The sequence below is a fragment of the Heptranchias perlo genome, unplaced genomic scaffold (assembly GCF_035084215.1).
Source record: "Heptranchias perlo isolate sHepPer1 unplaced genomic scaffold, sHepPer1.hap1 HAP1_SCAFFOLD_143, whole genome shotgun sequence".
Lineage (NCBI taxonomy): Eukaryota > Metazoa > Chordata > Chondrichthyes > Hexanchiformes > Hexanchidae > Heptranchias > Heptranchias perlo.
Window position 1 is genome coordinate 973,286 of NW_027138678.1, and position 22,352 is coordinate 995,637.

The following is a 22,352-nucleotide window of genomic DNA, read 5'->3' on the forward strand; positions in this document are numbered from 1 at the left end:
CACCTCCCAAATCCGCAAACTCTCCCACCTAGAAGGACAAGGGCAGCAGGCACATGGGAACAACACCACCTGCACGTTCCCCTCGAAGTCACACACCATCCCGACTTGGAAATATATCGGCCGTTCCTTCATCGTCACTGGGTCAAAGTCCTGGAGCTCCCTTCCTAACAGCACTGTGGGAGAACCTTCACCACACGGACTGCAGCGGTTCAAGAAGGCTGCTCACCACCACCTTCTCAAGGGCAATTAGGGATGGGCAATACATGCTGGCCTCGCCAGCGACGCCCACATCCCATGAATGAATAAAAAAAATCTTAATTCCTGTCACATTTTTGAATCAGTTTTTTTGCACCACATATTTCTATATCCACAGTTGTAATGAAAATTGTCCAAATAAACTTGTCATGTTGTAATTGCTCAATCCCACCAGTGGCGGCGACTCAGTATGGTGCCGCTCAGCTCCTTTCGCTTGTCCTGAGCAGAATGGACTATGTTTAACCGAGTCTACTTCTGGACTACCTAAGCTGCCCTAAATGTTGTCATTTACCCGTAAATGATAAAGTAAAATGAAAGTATTATACATGTTAAGGTCAGAATGTAAGACTTTAAAAAGGGGCTCTGAAATATGAATGCTATAATCTACAAGGCACAAGTCAGGAGTGTGATGGAATACTCTCCACTTGCCTGGATGAGTGCAGCTCCAACAACAGTCAAGAAGCTCGACACCATCCAAGATAAAGCAGCCCGCTTGATTGGCACCCCATCCACCACCCTAAACATTCACTCCCTTCACCACCGGTGCACTGTGGCTGCAGTGTGCACCATCCACAGGATGCACTGCAGCAACTCGCCAAGGCTTCTTCGACAGCACCTCCCAAACCCGCGACCTCTACCACCTAGAAGGACAAGGGCAGCAGGCGCATGGGAACAACACCACCTGCACGTTCCCCTCCAAGTCACACACCATCCCGACTTGGAAATATATCGCCGTTCCTTCATTGTCGCTGGGTCAAAATCCTGGAACTCCCTTCCTAACAGCACTGTGGGAGAATCGTCACCACACGGACTGCAGCGGTGTTGTGTTAATGGACGACTTTAATTTTCATTTAGATTGGGAAGAGAAGATTAGCTCAAGCCAAAAAGGGAGTGAATTTCTTGAGTGTATTCAAGATACCTTTCTGGAGCAATATGTTCTAGAACCAACAAGAGGGCAGGCCATACTAGATTTAGTGATGAGTAATGAGCCAGACTTAGTTAACAAACTAACAGTAAGGGAATTTTATCTAACAGCGATCATAAAATGATCGAATGCAATGTTAGCTTTGAAAAGGAGAAACTTAACACAGTTACTAAGTTTCTAGATTTTGGTAAGGCTAAATTTAACAGGCTGGGACAGAGACTGACGACAGCAAACTGGTCAGATTTGTTATCAGCTAAAACTACAGATGAACAGTGGGAGGTGTTCAGAAAATAATTTAGCTTAATACAGGACCAGTTTATACCCCGAAAGGGGTTAGAGTTCTACTCACCAAATAAAACAGCCACGGTCGACAAAAGAGGTGAGAGATAACATAAAACTAAAGAAAAGAGCAACGAATAGTATAGATCCAGGGAATTGAGAGCTGTAAAGAACAGCAAAGGAAAACAAAAAAGATAGTAAGAGCTGCATAAAAGGAATACGAGATGAAACTTGGAAGGGATATCAATATTATCACAAAAAGTTTTTACAATTATATTAGAAAAGAAAAGGCAGTCAAGAGTAATGTGAACCCTTTGAAAACAGATGAGGGTAATATTACAAATCAAACTAAGGAAATGGCAGACTTGTTGAATAATTATTTTGTGTCAGTCTTCACATTAGAGGAAGATGATAATATATCTGACTTTCCAGGGAAACGAATAATGACTCTAGGACTGGAACTCACTGAAGTTAACGTAAGCAACAAAACAGTATTGGAAAAAGATAATGGCACTAAAGACAGACAAATCCCCAGGACCTGATGGTTTCCACCCGAGGGTTTTAAAGGAAGCAGGTGAGGAAATTGCAGATGCTTTAACCATAATCTTCCCAAGCTCTCTTGTCCCTCTTGTTAGATTTAGATTGGAAAATTGCAAATGTAACTCCATTATTTAAGAAAGATGAGCGAGAGAAACCAAGAAATTATCGACCTGTTAGTCTAACATCTGTTTTGGGGAAGTTATTGGAATCTATAATTAAGGAAAGAGTGACTGAGCATTTATATAAATTTGAGCTGATTAGAGAGACCCAACATGGATTTGTAACGGGCAGGTCATGTCTAATGAACCTAATTGAATTTTTCGAGGAAGTAACTAAAGTGGTAGACAGGGGAATGTCTACGTATGAAGTTTATATGGACCTCCGGAAAGTATTCGATAAGGTTCCACATAAGAGACTGTTGGCTAAAATTAAAGCACATGGGATTTAAGGCAAATTATTGACCTGGTTAGGAGATTGGTTAGGCGGTAGAAGACAGAGAGTGGGGATAATGGGCATGGAATGGAAGGAAGTGACTAGTGGTGTCCCACAAGGATCTGTGCTGGGGCCTCAACTACTCATTATACTTATTAATAACTTAGATAACACAATAGCGAGACCTATATCCAAGTTTTCCAATGACACAAAGATTGGTAGCATAGTAAGTAGTGTAGACGGGAACATAAAATTACAAAGAGACATTGATAGATTTAGTGAGTGGGCAAAACTGTCGGAGATGGATTTCAATGTAGTTAAGTGTGAAGTCATCCATTTAAAACCAAAAAAGGACAGGTCAGAGCGTTTTTTAAATGGTGAAACGCTAGGAACAGTGGCGGTCCAAAGAGATTTAGGGGTCCATGTACACAGATCACTAAAATGCAGTAGTCAAATACAAAAACCAAAAAGGCTAATGGAATGTTAGCCTTTATAGAGGGCCAGAACATAAAGGGGCAGAAGTTTTGCTACTTCTGCACAAAGCCCTGGTTAGACCACATCTGGAGTACTGTTTACAGTTCCGGGCACCGCACCTTAGAAAGGATATATTGGATCGGGAGGAGTGCAGCGCAGATTCACCAGAATGTTACCAGGGCTTCAAGGGTTAGATTATGAGGAGAGATTACATAAACTAGGTTTGTATTCCCTGAAATATAAAAGGTTAAGGGGTGATTTGATTCAGGTTTTTAAGATTTCGAAAGGAAGTGATAGGGTAGATAGAGAGAAACGTTTTCTCTTTGGGACAAGAAGACATAACCTTAAAATCAGAACAAGGCCATTCAGAAGAGAAGTTAAGAAACACTTTTCCTGGTAGAAGGGTGGAACTCTCTCCCATAAAAGTAGGTTTTATATATGAGATCGATGACAAAGGTGTAGAATTCATTATAACTTGGCTTGTGTTTCATAGAATCGTAGATTTTTATCGGCACAGAAGGAGGCCATTCGGCCCATCGCGTCTGTGCCAGCCTAGTCCCACTTTCCAGCTCTTGGTCCGTAGCCATGTAGGTTACGGCACTTCGTGCATATCCAAGTGTTTTTTAAATGTGATGAGGGTTTCTGCCTCCAACACCCTTTCAGGCAGTGAGTTCCAGACACCCACCACACACTTGGTGAAAAAATATTTACTCAGCTCCCCTCTAATCTTTCTACCAATTCCTTTCAATCTATGCCCCCTGGTCACTGACCCATCTGCTAAGGGAAATAGGTACTCCCTATCCACTCTATCCAGGTCCCTCATAATTTTATGCAGCTCAATTAAATCTCCGCTCAACCTCCTCTGTTCCAAAGAAAACAACAATCTTTCCTCATAACTAAAATTGTCCAGTCCTGGCTACATCCTCATAAACCTCATCTGTACCCTCTCTAGTGCAATCACATCTTTCCTGTAATCTGATGACCAGAACTGTAAACAGTACTCTGCTGTGGCCCAACCAGTGTTTTATACAGTTCCAGCGTAACCTCCCTGCTCTTATATTCTATGCCTCGGCTAATAAAGGAAAGTATTCTATGTGCTTTCTTAACCACCTTATCTACCTGTCCTGCTACATTCAGGGATCTGTGGACATGCACTCCAAGGTACCTCACTTCCTCTGCACCTCTCAGTTTCCTCCCATTGATTGTTTATTCCCTTGTCTTGTTTGCAATCCCCAAATACATTACCTCACATTTCTCCGGATTGAATTCCATTTGCCACTTTTCTGCCCACCTCACCAGTCCATTGGTATAGGAACATAGGAACATGAGTAGGCCATTCAGCCCCTCGTGCCTGCTGCGCCATGTGATAAGATCATAGCTGATCTGTGATCTAACTCCATATACCTGCCTTTGGCCCATATCCCTTAATACCTTTGGTTGCCAAAAAGCTATCTATCTCAGATTTAAATTTACCAATTGAGCTAGAAGAGAGTTCCAAACTTCTACCACCCTTAGTGTGTAGAAATGTCTTCTAATCTCGCTCCTGAAAGGTCTGGCTCTAATTTTTAGACTGTGCCCCCTATTCCTAGAATCCCCAACCAGCGGAAATAGTTTCTCTCTATCCACCTTATCCATTCCCCTTAATATCTTGTAAAATACTAACAGATCACCCCTTAACTTTCGAAACTCCAGACAATACAACCCCAATTTGTGTAAGCTATACGCGTAACTTAAGCCTTGAAGTCCGAGTATCATTCCAGTAAACCTACGCTGCACTCCCTCCTGGCCAATATGTCCTTCCGAAGGTGCGGTGCCCAGAACTGCTCACAGTACTCCAGGTGCGGTCTAACCAGGGTTTTGTATAGCTACAGCATAACTTCTGCCCCCTTGTACTCTAGTCCTCTAGATATAAAGGCTATCATTCCTTTAGCCTTCTTCATTATTTTCTGCACCTGTTCATGACACATCAATGATCTATGTACCTGAACCCCTAAGTCCCTTTGGACATCCAATGCTTTTAACTTTTTACCATTTAGAAAGTACCCTGTTCTATCCTTTTTTGATCCAAAGTGGATGACCTCACATTTGTTTACATTGAATTCCATTTTGCCACAGTTTTGCCCATTCACCTAACCTATCAATATCGCTTTGTAATTTTATGTTTTCATCTACACTGCTTACAATGCCACCAATCTTTGTGTCATCGGCAAACTTAAATATGAGACTTTCTCTGCCTTCATCTAAGTCGTTAATAAATATTGTGAATAATTGAGGCTCCAAGACAGATCCCTGTGGGACTCCACTCGTAACATTCTGCCAATGTGAGTACCTACCCATTATCCCTACTCTCTGTCGCCTTTTGCTCAGCCAACTTCCTAATCAAGTCCGTACTTTCCCTCGATTCCGTGGGCTTCTATCTTAGCTAACAGTCTCTTATGTGGGACCTTATCAAATGCCTTCTGGAAGTCCATATAAATAACATCCACTGACATTCCCCTGTCCACTACTTTAGTCACCTCTTCAAAAAATTCAAACAGGTTTGTCAGGCACGACCTACCTTTCACAAATCCATGCTGGCTCTCTCTGATTAACTGAAAATTCTCGAGGTGTTCAGTTATCCTATCCTTAATTGTAGACTCCAGCATTTTCCCCACAACAGACGTTAGGCTAACTGGTCTATAATTCCGTGGTTTTCCTCTCTCTCCTTTCTTAAAAAGCGGAGTGACATGTGCAATTTTCCAATCTAGAGGGACAGTTCCTGAATCTAGAGAACTTTGAAAGATTATAGTTAGTGCATCTGCAATTTGCTCACCTGCTTCCTTTAAAACCCTGGGATGGTAACCATATGGTCCTGCGGATTTGTCACTCTTTAGTGCTATTATTTTCTTCATTACTGTTGCTTTACTTATGTTAATTTTATCGAGTCCCTGTCCCCGATTCAATATTAGTTTTCTTGGGATTTCCGGCATGCTATCCTCTTTTTCTACTGTAAATACTGACACAAAATAATTATTCAACATGTCCGCCATTTCCCCATTGTCAATGACAATATCCCCACTTTCAGTTTTTAAGGGGCCAACACTGCTCCTGACCACCCTCTTTTTTCTAATGTAACTATAAAAGTTCTTTGTATTGGTTTTTCATACTCTCTTTTTGTAGCTCGTACTATCTGTTTTGTGACCCTTTGTTGATCTTTGTATCTTTCCCATTCGCCAGGATCTGTGCCATTTTTTGCCTTTTTGTATACCCTTTCCTTATGTCTTATACTGTCCCTTACCTCTTTAGTTGTCCATGGCTGTTTTTTTTGGCAAGTCGAGTTCTTGCCCCTCAGGGGTATAAACCGATTCGGTATCACGTTAAATGTTCCTTTAAATATTTCCCACTGATCATCAGTCGTTTTACCCATTAACAGATTTGCCCAGTTCACTGTGGACAGTCTCTATCTCATCTTATTGAAGTCGGCCTTACCCAAGTCTGGAATCTTAGCAGCTGACTCACTTTTTTCCCTTTCAAACACTACATTGAACTCGATCATGTTATGATCACTATTGGATAGATGTTCACGCACAGTTAAGCCGTTAACTAAATCTGGTTCATTACTCATTACTAAATCTAGTATGGCTTGCCCCCTTGTTGCTTCCAGGACATACTGCTGTAGAAAACTATCCCGGACACATTCAAGAAATTCACTACCTTTCTGACATTTGCAAGTCTTCTTTTCCCAATCTATGTGAAGGTTAAAGTCCCCCATTAATACCTCTATGCCTTTCTTACACGCTTGTCTGATCTCTGCATTTATGCAATCTAGCACTTCAGAGCTGCTGCCAGGGGTCCTATACACAATTCCCACGATAGTCTTAGATCCTTTCCCATTTCTCAATTCAACCCATAAGGTCTCTGTTGGCTGCTTACCTCTCGTTATATCCTCCTTTATCATTGAAATGATTTCATCTCTAATCATTAAGGCTACTTCTCCTCCTCTTCCATTTTCCCTATCTCTCCTGTAGACCTTATAACCCAGTATATTGAGTTCCCAATCCTGACCATCCTGCAGCCATGTCTCAGTAATAGCTATCATGTCATACACTCCAATTTGAATTTGAACCTGCAGTTCATTTAATTGATTCCTTATACTCCGTGCAGACTACAGCTGTCTTCCTCACTATCAACCACACGGCCAATTTTTGTATCATCTGCAAATTTCTTAATCATGCCCCCTATATTTAAGTCCAAATCATTAATGTAAACCACCTGCCGAGCCGATTTAGGGAACAGATATTCGTGTTGAGCGGAAGTGAGAAACGGTTAGCAATGAGAACTGAATATTGGGTGGCCGCATAACTGGCGCCCAATCCATGGCAGATTTCCACCCAACCGGTTAACAGGCTGTGATCCCACACTTCACAATAAAGAACTCATTGGCTTCGACTAATGAGCACCTGCCACATCTTCGACACCTGCTACAGTGAGTGTCACCGTCTCGCTGCAGTTGGTTACATCAGCGATCCCATTGGCGGCGCCACAGGAGTAATTGCCGCCCTCCCCCTCGGACTGCACGGCGAAGGTGAGATCCCCCGTTCTGGAGTCAAGGACTGTGATGTTGGCGAGGAGACGGTGGCCACGATAGAACAGGTAATGTATTGGTGGCGTGCCTCTCTGTGACTTGCACGTGAGTGTCACATTGTCTCCAATAGCAACCAAAGTACTATTCGAATCTGACCTGAGAGATGGGCAGGTCACTGGCACTGGGGAGAAAATGTAATCAATAAGTAACTGCATTTCAAGGGCTAAAGAGAATACTAATGTTTTTAACAGAAAATGAATTATCGAAAACAGTCATCAGGACAACAAAAGTGCAACATTTTTTTTACCTTGGACAATTCTGTATGTTATATACACTTAGGTATGAGGAGAGATTGGGTCGACTCGGCCTGTATTCACTAGAGTTTAGAAGAATGAGAGGGGATCTCATCGAAACATACAAAATTCTAACAGGACTGGACAGACTAGATGCAGGGAGGATGTTCCCGATGGCTGGGGGGTCCAGAACCAGGGGTCACAGTCTCAGGATAGGGGGTCTGCCATTTAGAACCGAGATGAGGAGAAATTTCTTCACTCAGAGGGTGGTGAACCTGTGGAATTCTCCACCACAGAAGGCAGTGGAGGCCAAGTCATTAGATGTACTCAAGGAGGAGATAGATATATTTCTTAATGCAAAAGGGATCAAGGGATATGGGGAAAAAGCGGGAACAGGGATCTGAGTTAGACGATCAGCCATGATCATTTTGAATGGCGGAACAGGCCCCCGAGGGGCCGAATGGTCTACTCTTGCTCCTATTTTCTATGGTTTTATGTTTCTATGAATAGAATATTGATCCGTTGGTTTAGGGTCTCTTAGTTTATGAGACGTTTAATGCTTTCTGTTTCAACTTCCTTATACTTTTTAATAACGTTCAACTGTTTCATAATTCTTCCTCCATGTTTCACTCTTGGGGCGTCCTGTTAACTTTAGGCCGTGGTGCAAAACTACCCGCCCATTATAAACCGATATCGCCCATTTTACACTCGTCCATCTTTAAAATGAGCCCACACTGTTTTCGCCCTTCACTACACCATTGACGGTCTCCCTCTTGCAGCTGTCTCTCTCTCTCTTTCTCAGTGGGTAATTTTAACTTCGGCCAATAACATAAAAATTCAACGGAAAGGACAAATCTGGAGAAATGGACAGCTCCAATTACTCCCTCTCTCTTCGTCCTGACTCCCTCTGTATTTCTCTGCTTTCTGGTGTATTTCTCCCGTACCCTGATAACTCCAAGGGATAGGCTTTCAGTTTGCTATCCGGGTGTAAAAATTGGCCCAATTTTAACTTCTGCCGATAATGTAAAACGGGCGATATTGGATCGATCACCTGTTATAGTCCTCTCTCGATTTTCCTTTGAAAATCAGGAGAAGTGTTTTATGGGCGGCTGAACCGACAGCGCCCATTTCGCACTATTGGCAAGAGTTAAAATTGCCCCCATTATATAACGGGCAGGCAATCTGCTCCACCAGTTTACCGCAGGAGAAGTGAAGGTAAAGATTACCCCTTCTAGTGTAGAAATTCGTCAAAAGGGAGGTCTCGCACAGGCCGCGAGTTGTATATCCCCACCTATCCCTATTTCAATTCACTCTACCTAAGGCTCAAACTCTTTACCTCAGTGAGCGTTTGCCCAACCTTACCACGAAGAAGGCATTATTACTGTGATTAGTACTATCCTCATTATCATTTGTTCTATTAAGGAGATACCCTGTTGTTTGCCCTGTTCATTCAGGACCCAGGTAGCCTATCTCCTCCGCTTTGCAGTTATCAGCTCGCACTTTCAGCAACTTTGCATCACCATTGATGCTGTTCCTCACCTTCAGCTATCACTTTAACTGCTCGGCTGCGAAGGGTGAATTCCTTTCCTTCCACTTCATTTGAAGCTCGACAGCTGTAGTTGCCACCGATGCTTTCATTGAAACGGTAGATTGTGTAATTGACCTCTCTGCAGGATGAGATTTCCTTGTGAATGTACATCTCGCCTCTGTACCAGTCATAGCTTATTGGTGTGGAACCTTCAGTCACTGAGCAAGTGAGCGTCAGATTGATTCCTTCTCTTATGGCGCCATTGCCCGGGCTGATTTGCAGCTGTACATTCGAGACTGGGATTCCTGCAGAATAAAATGCAGAGATTATTGTGGGAATATGCTACATTAAACATAACACAATCAAAGACTCAATGGTTTGAGCAAATGCCTTTCACCCACAATCAAGATTTTGTAATACACGGTCGCAAATAGCCAGATCGACACGATGGGAGGCCGCTCATTGCCAGTTACAGTTCCTGCACTAGATACTGTCCAAAATACAATATCCGCTCAGATAGAACAGAATCTCTGATCAAACCCATCACCACAGAAATAGAGAAGCTGTCAGATGGAACTCCAGAAGAAGTAAAACAGAACAATGAGTTAACTGAACAACGCCCTGAGATAAACAGCCTCAAACTGGGAATGTAGCAATTATTAGATTACAAAAGGCCGAGGTCCATCTAGTTCATCGTGTACCATCCTGGCAGTCGCAGGATTCAATTATGATGGAGTTGTTGACGAATCATGTCAGTCATAGAATCATAGAATCATAGAATGCTTATACACAGAAGGAGGCCATTCGGTCCATTGAGCCCATGCCGGCCCTTTCCAAGAGCAACCCAGTTAGTCCCATTCCCCCGCTCTTTCCCCGTAGCCCTGCAATTTTTTTCCCTTCAAGTATTTATCCAATTCCTTTTTGAAGGCCATGATTGGATCTGCCTCCAACGCCTTTTCAGGCAGCGAACTCCAGATCCTGACCACTCACTGCGTAAAAAAGAGTTTTACCGCATGTCGCCTTTGGTTATTTTGCCAATCACCTTAAACCTGTGGCTTCCGGCTCTCGACCCTTCCACCAATGGGAAAAGATTTTCTTTATTGACCTGATCCAACCCCTTCTTGATTTTGAACACTTCGATGAAATCTCCTCTTAACCTTCTCTGCCCGAAGGAGAACAACCCCACAGCCCCAATCAATCTGTATCAATCAGTCTACAACAGACCCAGACATGAGGTGAGGAAAACACCCAGTGCTGAAGGACTTTGGGAACAATGGAGTTTAAATTCGACTTGGATGGGAGCGGGAAACGGGCGATATCGCATCCACCGCCAGTTATATGGCCCGCCCGATGAATTCAATATCAGACCAGAAGCATTACCGGCAGCAAATGTGATTCCGTGGAAGTCGAATTTTACACCCCTAGGGCCAAAGTCACCTGACCCGCCCTAACATGTTACACTAATCGCATGCCAAGTCTCAATTTACTCATATACTGTATCCCAAAATGTTATTTTCTGAAAGAAATCTGTCTAATTTGCATTTGAATGAAGCAATAGCTCCGCATCCATCATCTCCCGAGCGTCCATCGATTGACCACTCCCTCACTGAAATATTGTTTCCAAAGATTAGTTTTGAATTCACGCCCCTGCAAAATGCAGCTCGCGACCTCTGGTTCTACTGTTCTGGACAAGTTGAAATAGCTCGTAATTATTTAATCCCTTTAGATTCCTAAAAACAGTAATCATATCACTGACGCTTCCTACTGACGTGTTTGGTCACAATCACGTGACATTTATGGACATCACATTCTCATGTTCCACTAATGACCGGTTTACATTCACAGCACGCTCACTGAAACTATTCATAGAATTCCATAGAAATCGGCCATTCGGCCCAACAGTTCTATGCCGGTGTTCATGCTCCAATCGAACCTCCTCCCACCTTACTTTATCTCACTCTATCAACAGATCCTTCTACTCCTGGCTTCCTCATGTGTTTATCGGGCTTCTGCTTAAATTTGATTTGACAAATAATATTTGTTTCGTGTGAAACTTCAGCATTTTCCCAAAGTTGTTATCTACTCACTCTTAACAGTGATTTCCTTGCGCGTGGATGTGTAATTAACACCGTTGTTGTGCATTGCACAATGATACCAGCCAGAATCCATCACGGTGGCCTGTTGGATTCGATGCAAACCGGAAACCGCAGAATCAGAGTTTACAGGAGAGTTGTTTCTGTAGAAGTAATATCGTGGGCTCCCAGGCCAATCGGAATCCGTGTACAGACAGCGCAGTTCAATAGTATCACCGTCCCTCTGTGTTTTAGGCCGCACCTCTAACCTGACTGGACTTTCTGAAATTGATCAAGAAGTAAAGCAAATCAATGATTACGATCTGTCATTAAATGAACCTCAGAATCAGGCTTTGGTCCAACCACAGATTTTCTGCCGCAATCTCACTATCCCAAAGCAACCGGCTGAAACCAACAACCGTTTGTTAGTAAACGGGTCGAAAGCCTTTTTGTGGGCAGCGCATAACAGGCGGCACTGCCGCGCGATATTCAGTACCATTGCAGCCAATGGCAAGTCATTCCCTGTCCTCAACAGAGGCGAATATTGGCCAGCAATCGCTGCGGTTCGTTCATTCTGGAAATCACCCCGTTTCAACCGATTTCAGCAGAAGTGCAAATCGGGCGGTTCATAGAACGGGCGGCCGATCCGCTACGCCAGATTTACGTCCGGACTGAAAGTTGAAAATGTACCCCCGATGATCAAGAATTGAACGTTGCTGAGGTTAGAACTTTAACCCTTCGAAAACAGAACCATGGGGCGGTATCATCGGCAATTCTCTGATCGGCCACCCTGGAAGAATTGTGAGTTAATAAATAAAGTAAATATCCAATCAAACTGCTTGATTAAAACAATTGGGTATAAATTTATCATGGGCTGTAGCGGAAAACGCCAGCCCGATTTGCAATCACCTGATGTTCTTTTCCAGTGGTTTCAACGGAATTGTAAATCAGGCAGAGTGTAAAACCAGCTGCCTTTCTACTCTGCGGCCCCAGAAACAATTTCACCCCCAATGGGCCCGGATTTGTCCTAGGTTTGTTCATAATGTGTGATAACACTGACCTCTAACGCTCACAGACTTGTATTCGGAGGAGTAAAAAGGTCCATAGGGATAGAGAGCAAAGTTCACTTGGCAGCGATACCGTCCCTCGTGCTCCAAAGTAACGCGCTCCACTTCAAATGAGGCACTTTTATTCCTGGTGCGAATTTCAGATAAAATAAAACCTTTTCGGTAAAATGTGTAAATCCGTTCGTCAGTTAAAAGGAAGGTGAAATTACACCTCAGCACCAGACTTTGGTCCACCCACAGACTTTCCGGCGCCACCTCAAAGGTCACAGATGAATCGGGACCTGTGGAAAAGAAATGAGTGAAATTAGAAACAGACCCACTCAACGTTGTTTAAATAACAATCACACGTCTTTTGTAATAGAACTGTGTTAACTCTGGCAGGGGTTGGGGGAGGGGTGGGGGGTGAGCAGTGCGGGGTTGGTAATGCCAACCTCTGGATATATGCAAATCATTTCCCATTTAATTTTGATTTGAATGCCATTTGGAGCCATTTAAAGAAATAATTAACTCCCGATTATACAACAACAGGCCTTTAACGAAGTAAAACGCCCCAAGGCGCTTCACAGGATTTGACACCGAGCCACTTAAGGGGATATTGGGACAGATGACCAATAGTGATACTATACATTATCATAGAAGTTACAACATGGAAACAGGCCCTTCGGCCCAACATGTCCATGTCGCCCAGTTTATACCACTAAGCTAGTCCCAATTGCCTGCACTTGGCCCATATCCCTCTATACCCATCTTACCCATGTAACTGTCCAAATGCTTTTTAAAAGACAAAATTGTACCCGCCTCTACTACTGCCTCTGGCAGCTCGTTCCAGACACTCACCACCCTTTGAGTGAAAAAATTGCCCCTCTGGACCCTTTTGTATCTCTCCCCTCTCACCTTAAATCTATGCCCTCTCGTTATAGACTCCCCTACCTTTGGGAAAATATTTTGACTATCTACCTTATCTGTGCCCCTCATTATTTTATAGACTTCTATAAGATCACCCCTTAACCTCCTACTCTCCAGGGAAAAAAGTCCCAGTCTATCTAACCTCTCCCTATAAGTCAAACCATCAAGTCCCGGTAGCATCCTAGTAAATCTTTTCTGCACTCTTTCTAGTTTAATAATATCCTTTCTATAATAGGGTGACCAGAACTGTACACAGTATTCCAAGTGTGGCCTTACTAATGTCCTGTACAACTTCAACAAGACATCCCAACTCCTGTATTCAATGTTCTGACCAATGAAACCAAGCATGCCGAATGCCTTCTTCACCACCCTATCCACCTGTGACTCCACTTTCAAGGAGCTATGAACCTGTACTCCTAGATCACTTTGTTCTATAACTCTCCCCAGCGCCCTACCATTAACGGAGTAGGTCCTGGCCCGATTCGATCTACCAAAATGCATCACCTCACATTTATCTAAATTAAACTCCATCTGCCATTCATCGGCCCACTGGCCCAATTTATCAAGATCCCGTTGCAATCCTAGATAACCTTCTTCACTGTCCACAATGCCACCAACCTTGGTGTCATCTGCAAACTTACTAACCATGCCTCCTAAATTCTCATCCAAATCATTAATATAAATAACAAATAACAGCGGACCCAGCACCGATCCCAGAGGCACACCGCTGGACACAGGCCTCCAGTTTGAAAAACAACCCTCTACAACCACCCTCTGTCTTCTGTCGTCAAGCCAATTTTGTATCCAATTGGCTACCTCACCTTGGATCCCATGAGATTTAACCTTATGTAACAACCTACCATGCGGTACCTTGTCAAAGGCTTTGCTGAAGTCCATGTAGACCACGTCTACTGCACAGCCCACATCTATCTTCTTCGTCACCCCTTCAAAAAACTCAATCAAATTCGTGAGACATGATTTTCCTCTCACAAAACCATGCTGACTGTTCCTAATCAGTCCCTGCCTCTCCAAATGCCTGTAGATCCTGTCTCTCAGAATACCCTCCAACAACTTACCCACTACAGATGTCAGGCTCACCGGTCTGTAGTTCTCAGGCTTTTCCCTGCCTCCCTTCTTAAACAAAGGCACAACATTTGCTACCCTACAATCTTCAGGCACCTCACCATTATGAACAAACATAGGTCAAAGGGGTAGGTTTTAAGGAGCGTCTTCGATTAGGAGAGAGAGCTAGAGAGGCAAAATTGGCAGTCCAGTATCCACCGCCTGTTACACTCCCCGACAGAAATGCAGTTCCATCGACTTCAATGGAAATGAATATCATGTGAGCTGTCTAAGAGGCGGGCCGTGCAATACCGCCCGTTTATCACCCACACTAATGTCGAAATTCTCCCCCATAATATTGCGCTCACACTCCTAGGTGGTAGAGGTCGCGGGTTTGGGAGGTGCTGTCGAAGAAGCCTTGGCGAGTTGCTGCAGTGCATCCTGTGGATGGTGCACACTGCAGCCACGGTGCGCCGGTGGTGAAGGGAGTGAATGTTTCGGGTGGTGGATGGGGTGCCAATCCAGCGGGCTGCTTTGACCTGGATGGTGTCGAGCTTCTATGAGGTCTAACCACCTCCGCTTGACATTCAACGGCATTACCATCGACGAATCCCCCACCATCAACATCCTGGGGGTCACCAATGACCAGAAACTTATCTGGACCAGCCACATAAATACTGTGGCTGCAAGAGCAGGTTCGAGGCTGGGTATTCTACGGTGAGTGACTCACCAAAGCCTTTCCACCATCTACAAGGCACAAGTCAGGAGTGTGATGGAATACTCTCCACTTGCCTGGATGAGTGCAGCTCCAACAACACTCAAGAAGCTCGACACCATCCAGGACAAAGCAGAGAAAGATTCAGCGTTAAACATGCAGTCAGTAGCGTAAAACTGTCTTTTTTAAATTCGTTCATGAGATGTGGGCATCGTTGGCAAGGCCAGCATTTATTGCCCATCCCTAATTGCCCTTGAGAAGGTGTCGGTGAGCTGCCTTCTTCACTGAGTGCCTTTCTTGGCCATTAAGAATGAACCAGACTGTCTATGGGTCTGGAGTCACATATAGGCAAGACCAGGTAAGGACAGCAGGTTTCCTTCCCAAAAGGGCGTTAGTGAGCCAGATGGGTTTTTACGACAATCCGGTAGTTTCATGGCAACCATTATTGGTGCTGGTATTTTTTAAATTAATTCCAGGTTTTATTTAATTAATTGAATTTAAATTCCTCAGTTACCGTGGTGGGATTTGAACTCATGACTTCTGGTTACGTACCCTTCTACTCAGCGGCCGCCTGTGATTGACGGGTGCCCAATTTTATTTGCATTCTTTTGTATCTGCCTAACCATTCACATCGTGCTAACCACACCAGATAATCCAAGAACGTTTAGACGAATGCAACTACTCATGGTGAAAGTTGGTAGAGCCGGCAGCATTAATTTTAATGGAAAATAGAAATTGGTTGGTTTATGTAAGACGGCTGATCCACAACGCCAGCTTTATGCTCAGGAGGGAATTTAAAAATCTATCACTTCCTAAAAAGTATTTTGGTCCCAACGTTCCTCCAGTCTAATATTGGAATTATAAACGGTTCACATATTGAGGGACTTTCTAGTCCAGCGTTACTTACTAGTTACGTTCACCAGAATGGTGTTACTGTAGGAGGCATCCCGTGTTGTTGTCGATGAGTTGACTTTACATTTGTACCGTCCGCTATCGTTCTTTTTAGCTGCCCCAATGATGTAAATGCTGTTTCCGGGGATGTCGCCCTGGTCATTGATATTCCAGACATACTCTGTGGAGCGAAGCTCTCTCCTGGCTTCGCACTTGAAAGTGATCCGGTCTCCGGTCAAGAATCCTACCCAGGGAGGGTCGATTGTCAGTAAAGGTGCCTCACTCTCCGCTGGACGTTCAGTAGAAAACCAGGAATGAATAGAAATTATATTACTGGGAAAAGGTGGCTAGTTCATCATTTATTTATGTCCAACTCATGGCGTTTGATTCTGACAGACAAGGAACAGTCACACATCACAAATTAAGGCACACGGGTATCTGCAGCGGTGCAGACTGAATCAAGCGTAAAGATTGTCTTATTCATCAGTTGTGCATTGCAGGCAGCCGGAAGAGACACAGGGCGAGAAATTGGTCTATTAGGCGCAGCGCAAAACGGAACAGAATTGTGGGCGTATAACTGGCCAAACAAGATATTTTGTGAACCAATGCCACCTCAAATAGATAACGAACGTCAGATAATCAAAGCCACATGAAGCCAGTTGATTCGCACCGACACAAATGGAAAATCACGTGAAGTCGGTAACCAATAGCAACTGGTGTTCTTATTGGGTCAGAAATTGGGCTGAGCAGTGTGGCAAGACAGCTCCTGCTAATTCAAACAACCAATGAACTTTCGGCAGGAATGCGCTGCCTGGACTTGCTTGATTTTTTGAGGTTTTGTGAAATTAGGCACGATCAATTCAACTTCTCAGTTGATTGGCGTCTGTGGGAATGGAAGACACGCCTCCACAATCTGTCAGGAAGCGAAGTCCCGCCCACAAACAGGCAAGCAGACTTCATTCATTTAAAGTTAGTACTCTGAACGTTATTGTAAACTATTTATATATATATATACATTAAAAACCAAAGAAATAATTGAATTAAATTAAAGAGACAGAATTGAAAAGTTAAAAAAAAATGTTAAATTATTTTTTAATGATCAAAGGCTACGAAAATACGAAGTAGTATGAAACTCCACATTTTTAAAATTTAACTTTTAGGTGTTTGGCAGCCATAAAGAGTAATCGCACTTTTAAAACTTATTTTAGACCTGGTACTTTCAAGCGTACCTTTTGGTGGCGTAATTAATTATGTTCCAGCTGGGCGGGTGAACGAGTCTGTGATTTTTCAGTGATTTCTATGATTGCAGCGTGCGATGGCCCTTTAATTCGCATCTGTCAAATTACCGGCGAACCAGTATGAGCATGTTCACGATTTCCACGTTTTGGTGCGCATGTGCAAATTGGGGAACGTGCTCCTTCGACTCGCCACTAAAAACAGAGAGCGCTGTTGAGCTCCTCCCGTTATTTCGGGAACAATTGCTGCCCCATTGAGTCATTGCAGTGCATGCAAATAATGTGGTGAGCCCGAGATCACTGTAATATGTCGGGTGTGAAGTTAGTTTTGGGTGCTAGCACAAAATGGACGCTAGCAAACCAGCAGCCCGTTTTACACCCTGCCCGGGTTAGCTTTTCCATTGACTTCAGGTCTGTCCCCTAATACTTCTCCTCTGGGGTAACCTTTTTGCCCCATGGTACTGTGGTGTTGCCCATTCCCAATGTATCATCCCCATCTCCATCACACAGCGGAAGAGCTAAGCGCCCAGCGAACGACGTTAGGTCCCCAGAAGTTTACTACACGAGTAATAGCGAACTCATCCCCCAGGGGAGCAATCGCCCATTTCTAATCTTCTGCCTCATTGTTCCTCTGCATTTGTGGGGTGACGGCTTTTTATAATATGTGCGCTAGAAAATTTATCTCTTCCCGTCTATTTTGGAGTGACCCTAAAAGTCCCTCAAGCTCAGTAGAGGGCAATTTTAACCGAATTCACCCGTTCGAGTCGGACACCAGTTTTCCATCATGTCCACCTTGAAGCTGCATTGATTGAGAAATTACTCCTCAAACAATCGGCGTAGCAATGAACAATATAACGTTACCCCTAAGTTAAATAGATTGTTTGCGGGTTGTTTTAACCTAAACTACTGGTCGGAAATGCAGCAGGTTTTAGTTGAGTGCTCCTTTTTTTATGATTCGTTCAAGGGATGTGGGCGTCGCTGGCGAGGCCAGCATTTATTGCCCATCCCTAATTACACTCCGCCCGACTCTTAACATTACCCCTGTTTGAATTTTACTTCTTGTTTCAAAGAACTGCATGCCGTCTCCGCCAACAGTTTGTAACTTGAGCTTATTTTCATGAAATCCTCTGGGGCAATGATCCTAGAATCATTGGGCATCACTTCACAGCAACAGTCACTTTGAACGATCAGTTATGTGTCGTTGTTTCTCTTCATAAAAGCCGCATGTATTAGTTCCTCTTCCTTGTTCTTCTCCAAAAACTATTTACGCTCCTCCCTATCAAGCAACTATCTAATTCCCTCTTCGTGATAATTTGTGCTGCTCCAAAATGGTTTGAAAACCACTTCCTAACCAGCCTCTGTGTAAAACTCTGTTTCTAATCTCTCTTTTAACTCTTTTTGAGTCTACCTTATATTTTTGTCAACTTGTCCTTATTGCTTGTGTCCAGTTGAGAGAGTTTATCACTAATTACATTATATTTACCCATCATAATCTTTTAAACCCCCATCAGGTCAAATTAATTTCCTTGTGGAGTCTATAACGAGGGGGCATAGATTTAAGGTGAGAGGGGAGAGATACAAAAGGGTCCAGAGGGGCAATTTTTTCACTCAAAGGGTGGTGAGTGTCTGGAACGAGCTGCCAGAGGCAGTAGTAGAGGCGGGTACAATTTTGTCTTTTAAAAAACATTTGGACAGTTACATGGGTAAGATGGGTATAGAGGGATATGGGCCAAGTGCAGGCAATTGGTACTAGCTCAGTGGTATAAACTGGGCGACATGGACATGTTGGGCCGAAGGGCCTGTTTCCATGTTGTAAACTTCTATGATTCTATGATTCTAAACCTTGGTGAACACCCCTAACTTCTTGATTTTGATGCCACACCTCTGATAACATACTAGACAATCTATGGTTCACACTTTCCATTGTTTGTGTAATCCTTCCTGCAATTGGATGCCAAAACTGTACTCCTAACACTTCCGGGCTCCTCCTGTCTGTAACCATTCCATGATTCTATTTATCAGGAAGGCATTGGATTGAAGTCATAAGAATTTAAATTAGCATTGACCAATGGCGAGGCCAGTTCTGGGGTACAGTGTTCAGTTCTAGTCAATACGGGACTGAAATTCCTCTCCTGTGCAGTGGCGGCTCAGGCAGACACTGGGTATAGAGGGAATGGGAAATCAGGATCAGACTCGGTGCACTTGCCCCGAATTTTCCATCGGCCCGAGGAGGCTCTCTCACTCCATGATACAATCCTGATGGTTGCATTTGGGGCGTATGTTGGGGGCATATCTTTGCTGCCCCGGAAAATCTGATGAGTTGCCCTTTATGGTGCTGAGGCAGCGCTGTGCCTTTTAAAAAGCTGCAGCAAAGCCCACTCCTGCAGGCCCACAGCAACTCGACCTATTCCAAACTGTGTCAACTCACATTTTAAGTGGGTTTACTTTCTTTGTTACACGGTGTCCCGTTTCTGTGTTTACTTGTTCTTTTTTTTTTGCTTAGACGGTGACTTCTCGTCGCCAATATTCGAAGAATGTTGGCTGACACAGGCCGTTCTGACCAACACTGCAGATCAGCACTTTCATTTCTTATCTTCGCAGAAAATACAACAGAAAATGTTCGTCCTCAACTTTTCTCTGCCGCTGGAAAATGTGCATAACTGATTGGGTACTGAGGCATCATGACCTCTGCACTTCCGGTATGAGTTGTCAATTGCGCCAGGAGTGCATTCCAGGTCAGAACAACTCGCTGTCGTTGCATAAAAATTGTTTTCCTCTTGTCGCCTCTGGTTCTTTTACCAATTGCCTTAAATCTGTGTCCTCTGGTTACCGACCCTTCTGCGACTGGAAACTGTTTCTCCTTATTTACTCTATCAAAATTCCTCATGATTTTGAACACCTCTATTAAATCTCCCCTTGACCGTCTCTGCTCTAAGGTGAACAATCTCAGCTCCTCTTGCCTCTCCACATTACAGAAGTCCCTCATCCCTGGAACCATTCTAGTAAATCTCCTCAACACGCTCTTTAAGGCATGGACATCCTCCCTAAAGTGTGCTGCACAGAATTGGCCACAATACTCCAGCTGGGGCCTCACCAGTGTTTTATAAATGTTTTAGCATAACTTCCTTGCTTTTGTACGCTATGTCTCTATTTATAAAGCCAAAAATCCCTTATGCCTTTTTAACAACCTTCTCAAATTGTCCTGCCACCTTGAAAAATTTATGTACGTACACCCCCAGGTCTCTCTGTTCCTGCATTCAACTTAACATTGTAATATTTAGTTTATATTGCCTCTCCTCGTTCTTCATACCAAAATGAATCATTTCACACTTCTCTGCTTTAAATTTCATCTGCCATGTGCCTGCTCATTTCACCAGTCTGATTCCGTCCTCCTGAAGTCTCTTACAATCCTCCACATTGTTTATTACATTTCCAAGTTTCATGTCATCTGCAAACTTTGAAACTATACCCTGTATACCCAAGTCCAGGTCTCATTAATATATATCAGAAAGAGCAGTGGTCCTAATACTGATCCCTGGGGAACACCACCGTATAATTTCCTCCAGTGTATTAAACAACCGTTCACAACTACTCTCTGCTTCTTTCGCTTTGCCAATTTATCTCTTCCCGTCTATTTTGGAGTGACCCTAAAAGTCCCTCAAGCTCAGTAGAGGGCAATTTTGTTAACAGGCCTCATAAGTTGTACTTTATCAAATGCCTTTTGAAAGTCCATATACACAACGTCAACTGTAGTACCCTCATCAACCCTCTCTGTTACTTCATCAAAGAACTCAATCAAGTTCGTCAAACACGATTGGCTTTCAGTTATTAACCCGTATTTTTCCAAGTGCCAATTAATTTTGTCTCGGATTATTCTCGTTAAAAGCTTTCAAAGGGCATTTTCAAACTTTCAAAAGGCGTTTGATAAAGTGCCACATAATAGGCTTATCATCAAGATTGCGGCCCATGGAATAAAGGGGTCGGTAGCAGCATGGGTACAGAATTGGATAAGGGACAGGAAACAGAGAATAGTGGTGAATGGTTGCTTTTCGGACTGGAGGAAAGTATACAGTGGTGTTCCCCAGGGGTCAGTATTAGGACCACTGCTTTTTTTGATATACATTAATGACTTGGACTTGGGTGTACAGGGCACAATTTCAAAATTTGCAGATGACGCAAAACTTGGGAGTGTAGTAAACAGTGAGGAGGATAGTGTTAGACTTCAAGAGGACATAGGCAGCCTGGTGGAATGAGCGAACACATGGCAGATGAAATTTAATGCAGAGAAGCGCGAAGTGATATATTTTGGCAGGAAGAACGAGGAAAGGCAATATAAATTAAAGTGTTCAATTCTAAAAGGGGTCCAGGAACAAAGAGACCTGGGGTGTATGTGCACAAATCTTTGAAAGTGGCAGGACAGATTGAGAAAGCAGTTAAAAAAGCATACGGGATCCTGGGCTTTATAAATAGAGGCATAGAGTACAAAAGCAAGGAAGCTCTGTTGAAATCCTTATAAAACACTGGTCCGGCCACAGCTGGAGTATTGTGTCCAATTCTCGGCACCGCACTTTAGGAAGGATGTGAAGGCCTTAGAGAAGGTGCAGAAAAGATTCACTAGAATGAGTCCAGTGATGAGGGACTTTAATTATGCGGATAGACTGGAGAAGCTGGAGTTGTTCTCCTTAGGGCAGAGAAAGTGGAGAGGAGATTTGATAGAGGTATTCAAAATCATGACGTGTTCAGATAAAGTAAATAAAGAGAAACTGTTTCCATTCGTGGAAGGGTAGAGAACCAAAGGAGGCAGGCTTAAAGTGATTGCCAAAAGAACCAAAGGTGAAAAGAGGAAATGCTTTTTTACACAGCAAGTGGTTAGGATCTGGAATGCACTGCCTGAAAGGGCGGTGGAGGCAGATTCAATAATGACCTTCAAAAGGAATTGGATAAATACTTGAAGAGAAAAAAAATTGCAGGGCTACTAGGAACATTGGAACAGGAGTAGGGAATTCAGCCACTCGAGCCCGCTCCAACATTTGATAAGATCATGGCTGATCTGTGATCTACCTCCATATACCCGCCTTTGGCCCATATCCCTTAATACCTTTGGTTGCCAAAAA

The 22,352-nt window shown here is 43.5% G+C and overlaps 1 protein-coding gene across 1 annotated transcript in view; it reads right to left on the reverse strand.

Annotated features, from left to right (window-relative positions):
* LOC137308892 (Fc receptor-like protein 5) overlaps positions 1–22,352 on the reverse strand; it is a 45,130-nt gene that overhangs the window by 17,992 nt on the left and 4,786 nt on the right. Inside the window, exons 3-7 of the mRNA XM_067977326.1 lie at positions 16,020–16,292; positions 12,423–12,710; positions 11,378–11,644; positions 9,302–9,595; positions 7,345–7,650 (exon numbers count right to left, since the gene is read on the reverse strand). Of these exons, the coding sequence (XP_067833427.1) occupies positions 7,345–7,650; positions 9,302–9,595; positions 11,378–11,644; positions 12,423–12,710; positions 16,020–16,292 (1,428 nt within the window). The remainder of the gene's footprint in view (positions 1–7,344; positions 7,651–9,301; positions 9,596–11,377; positions 11,645–12,422; positions 12,711–16,019; positions 16,293–22,352) is intronic.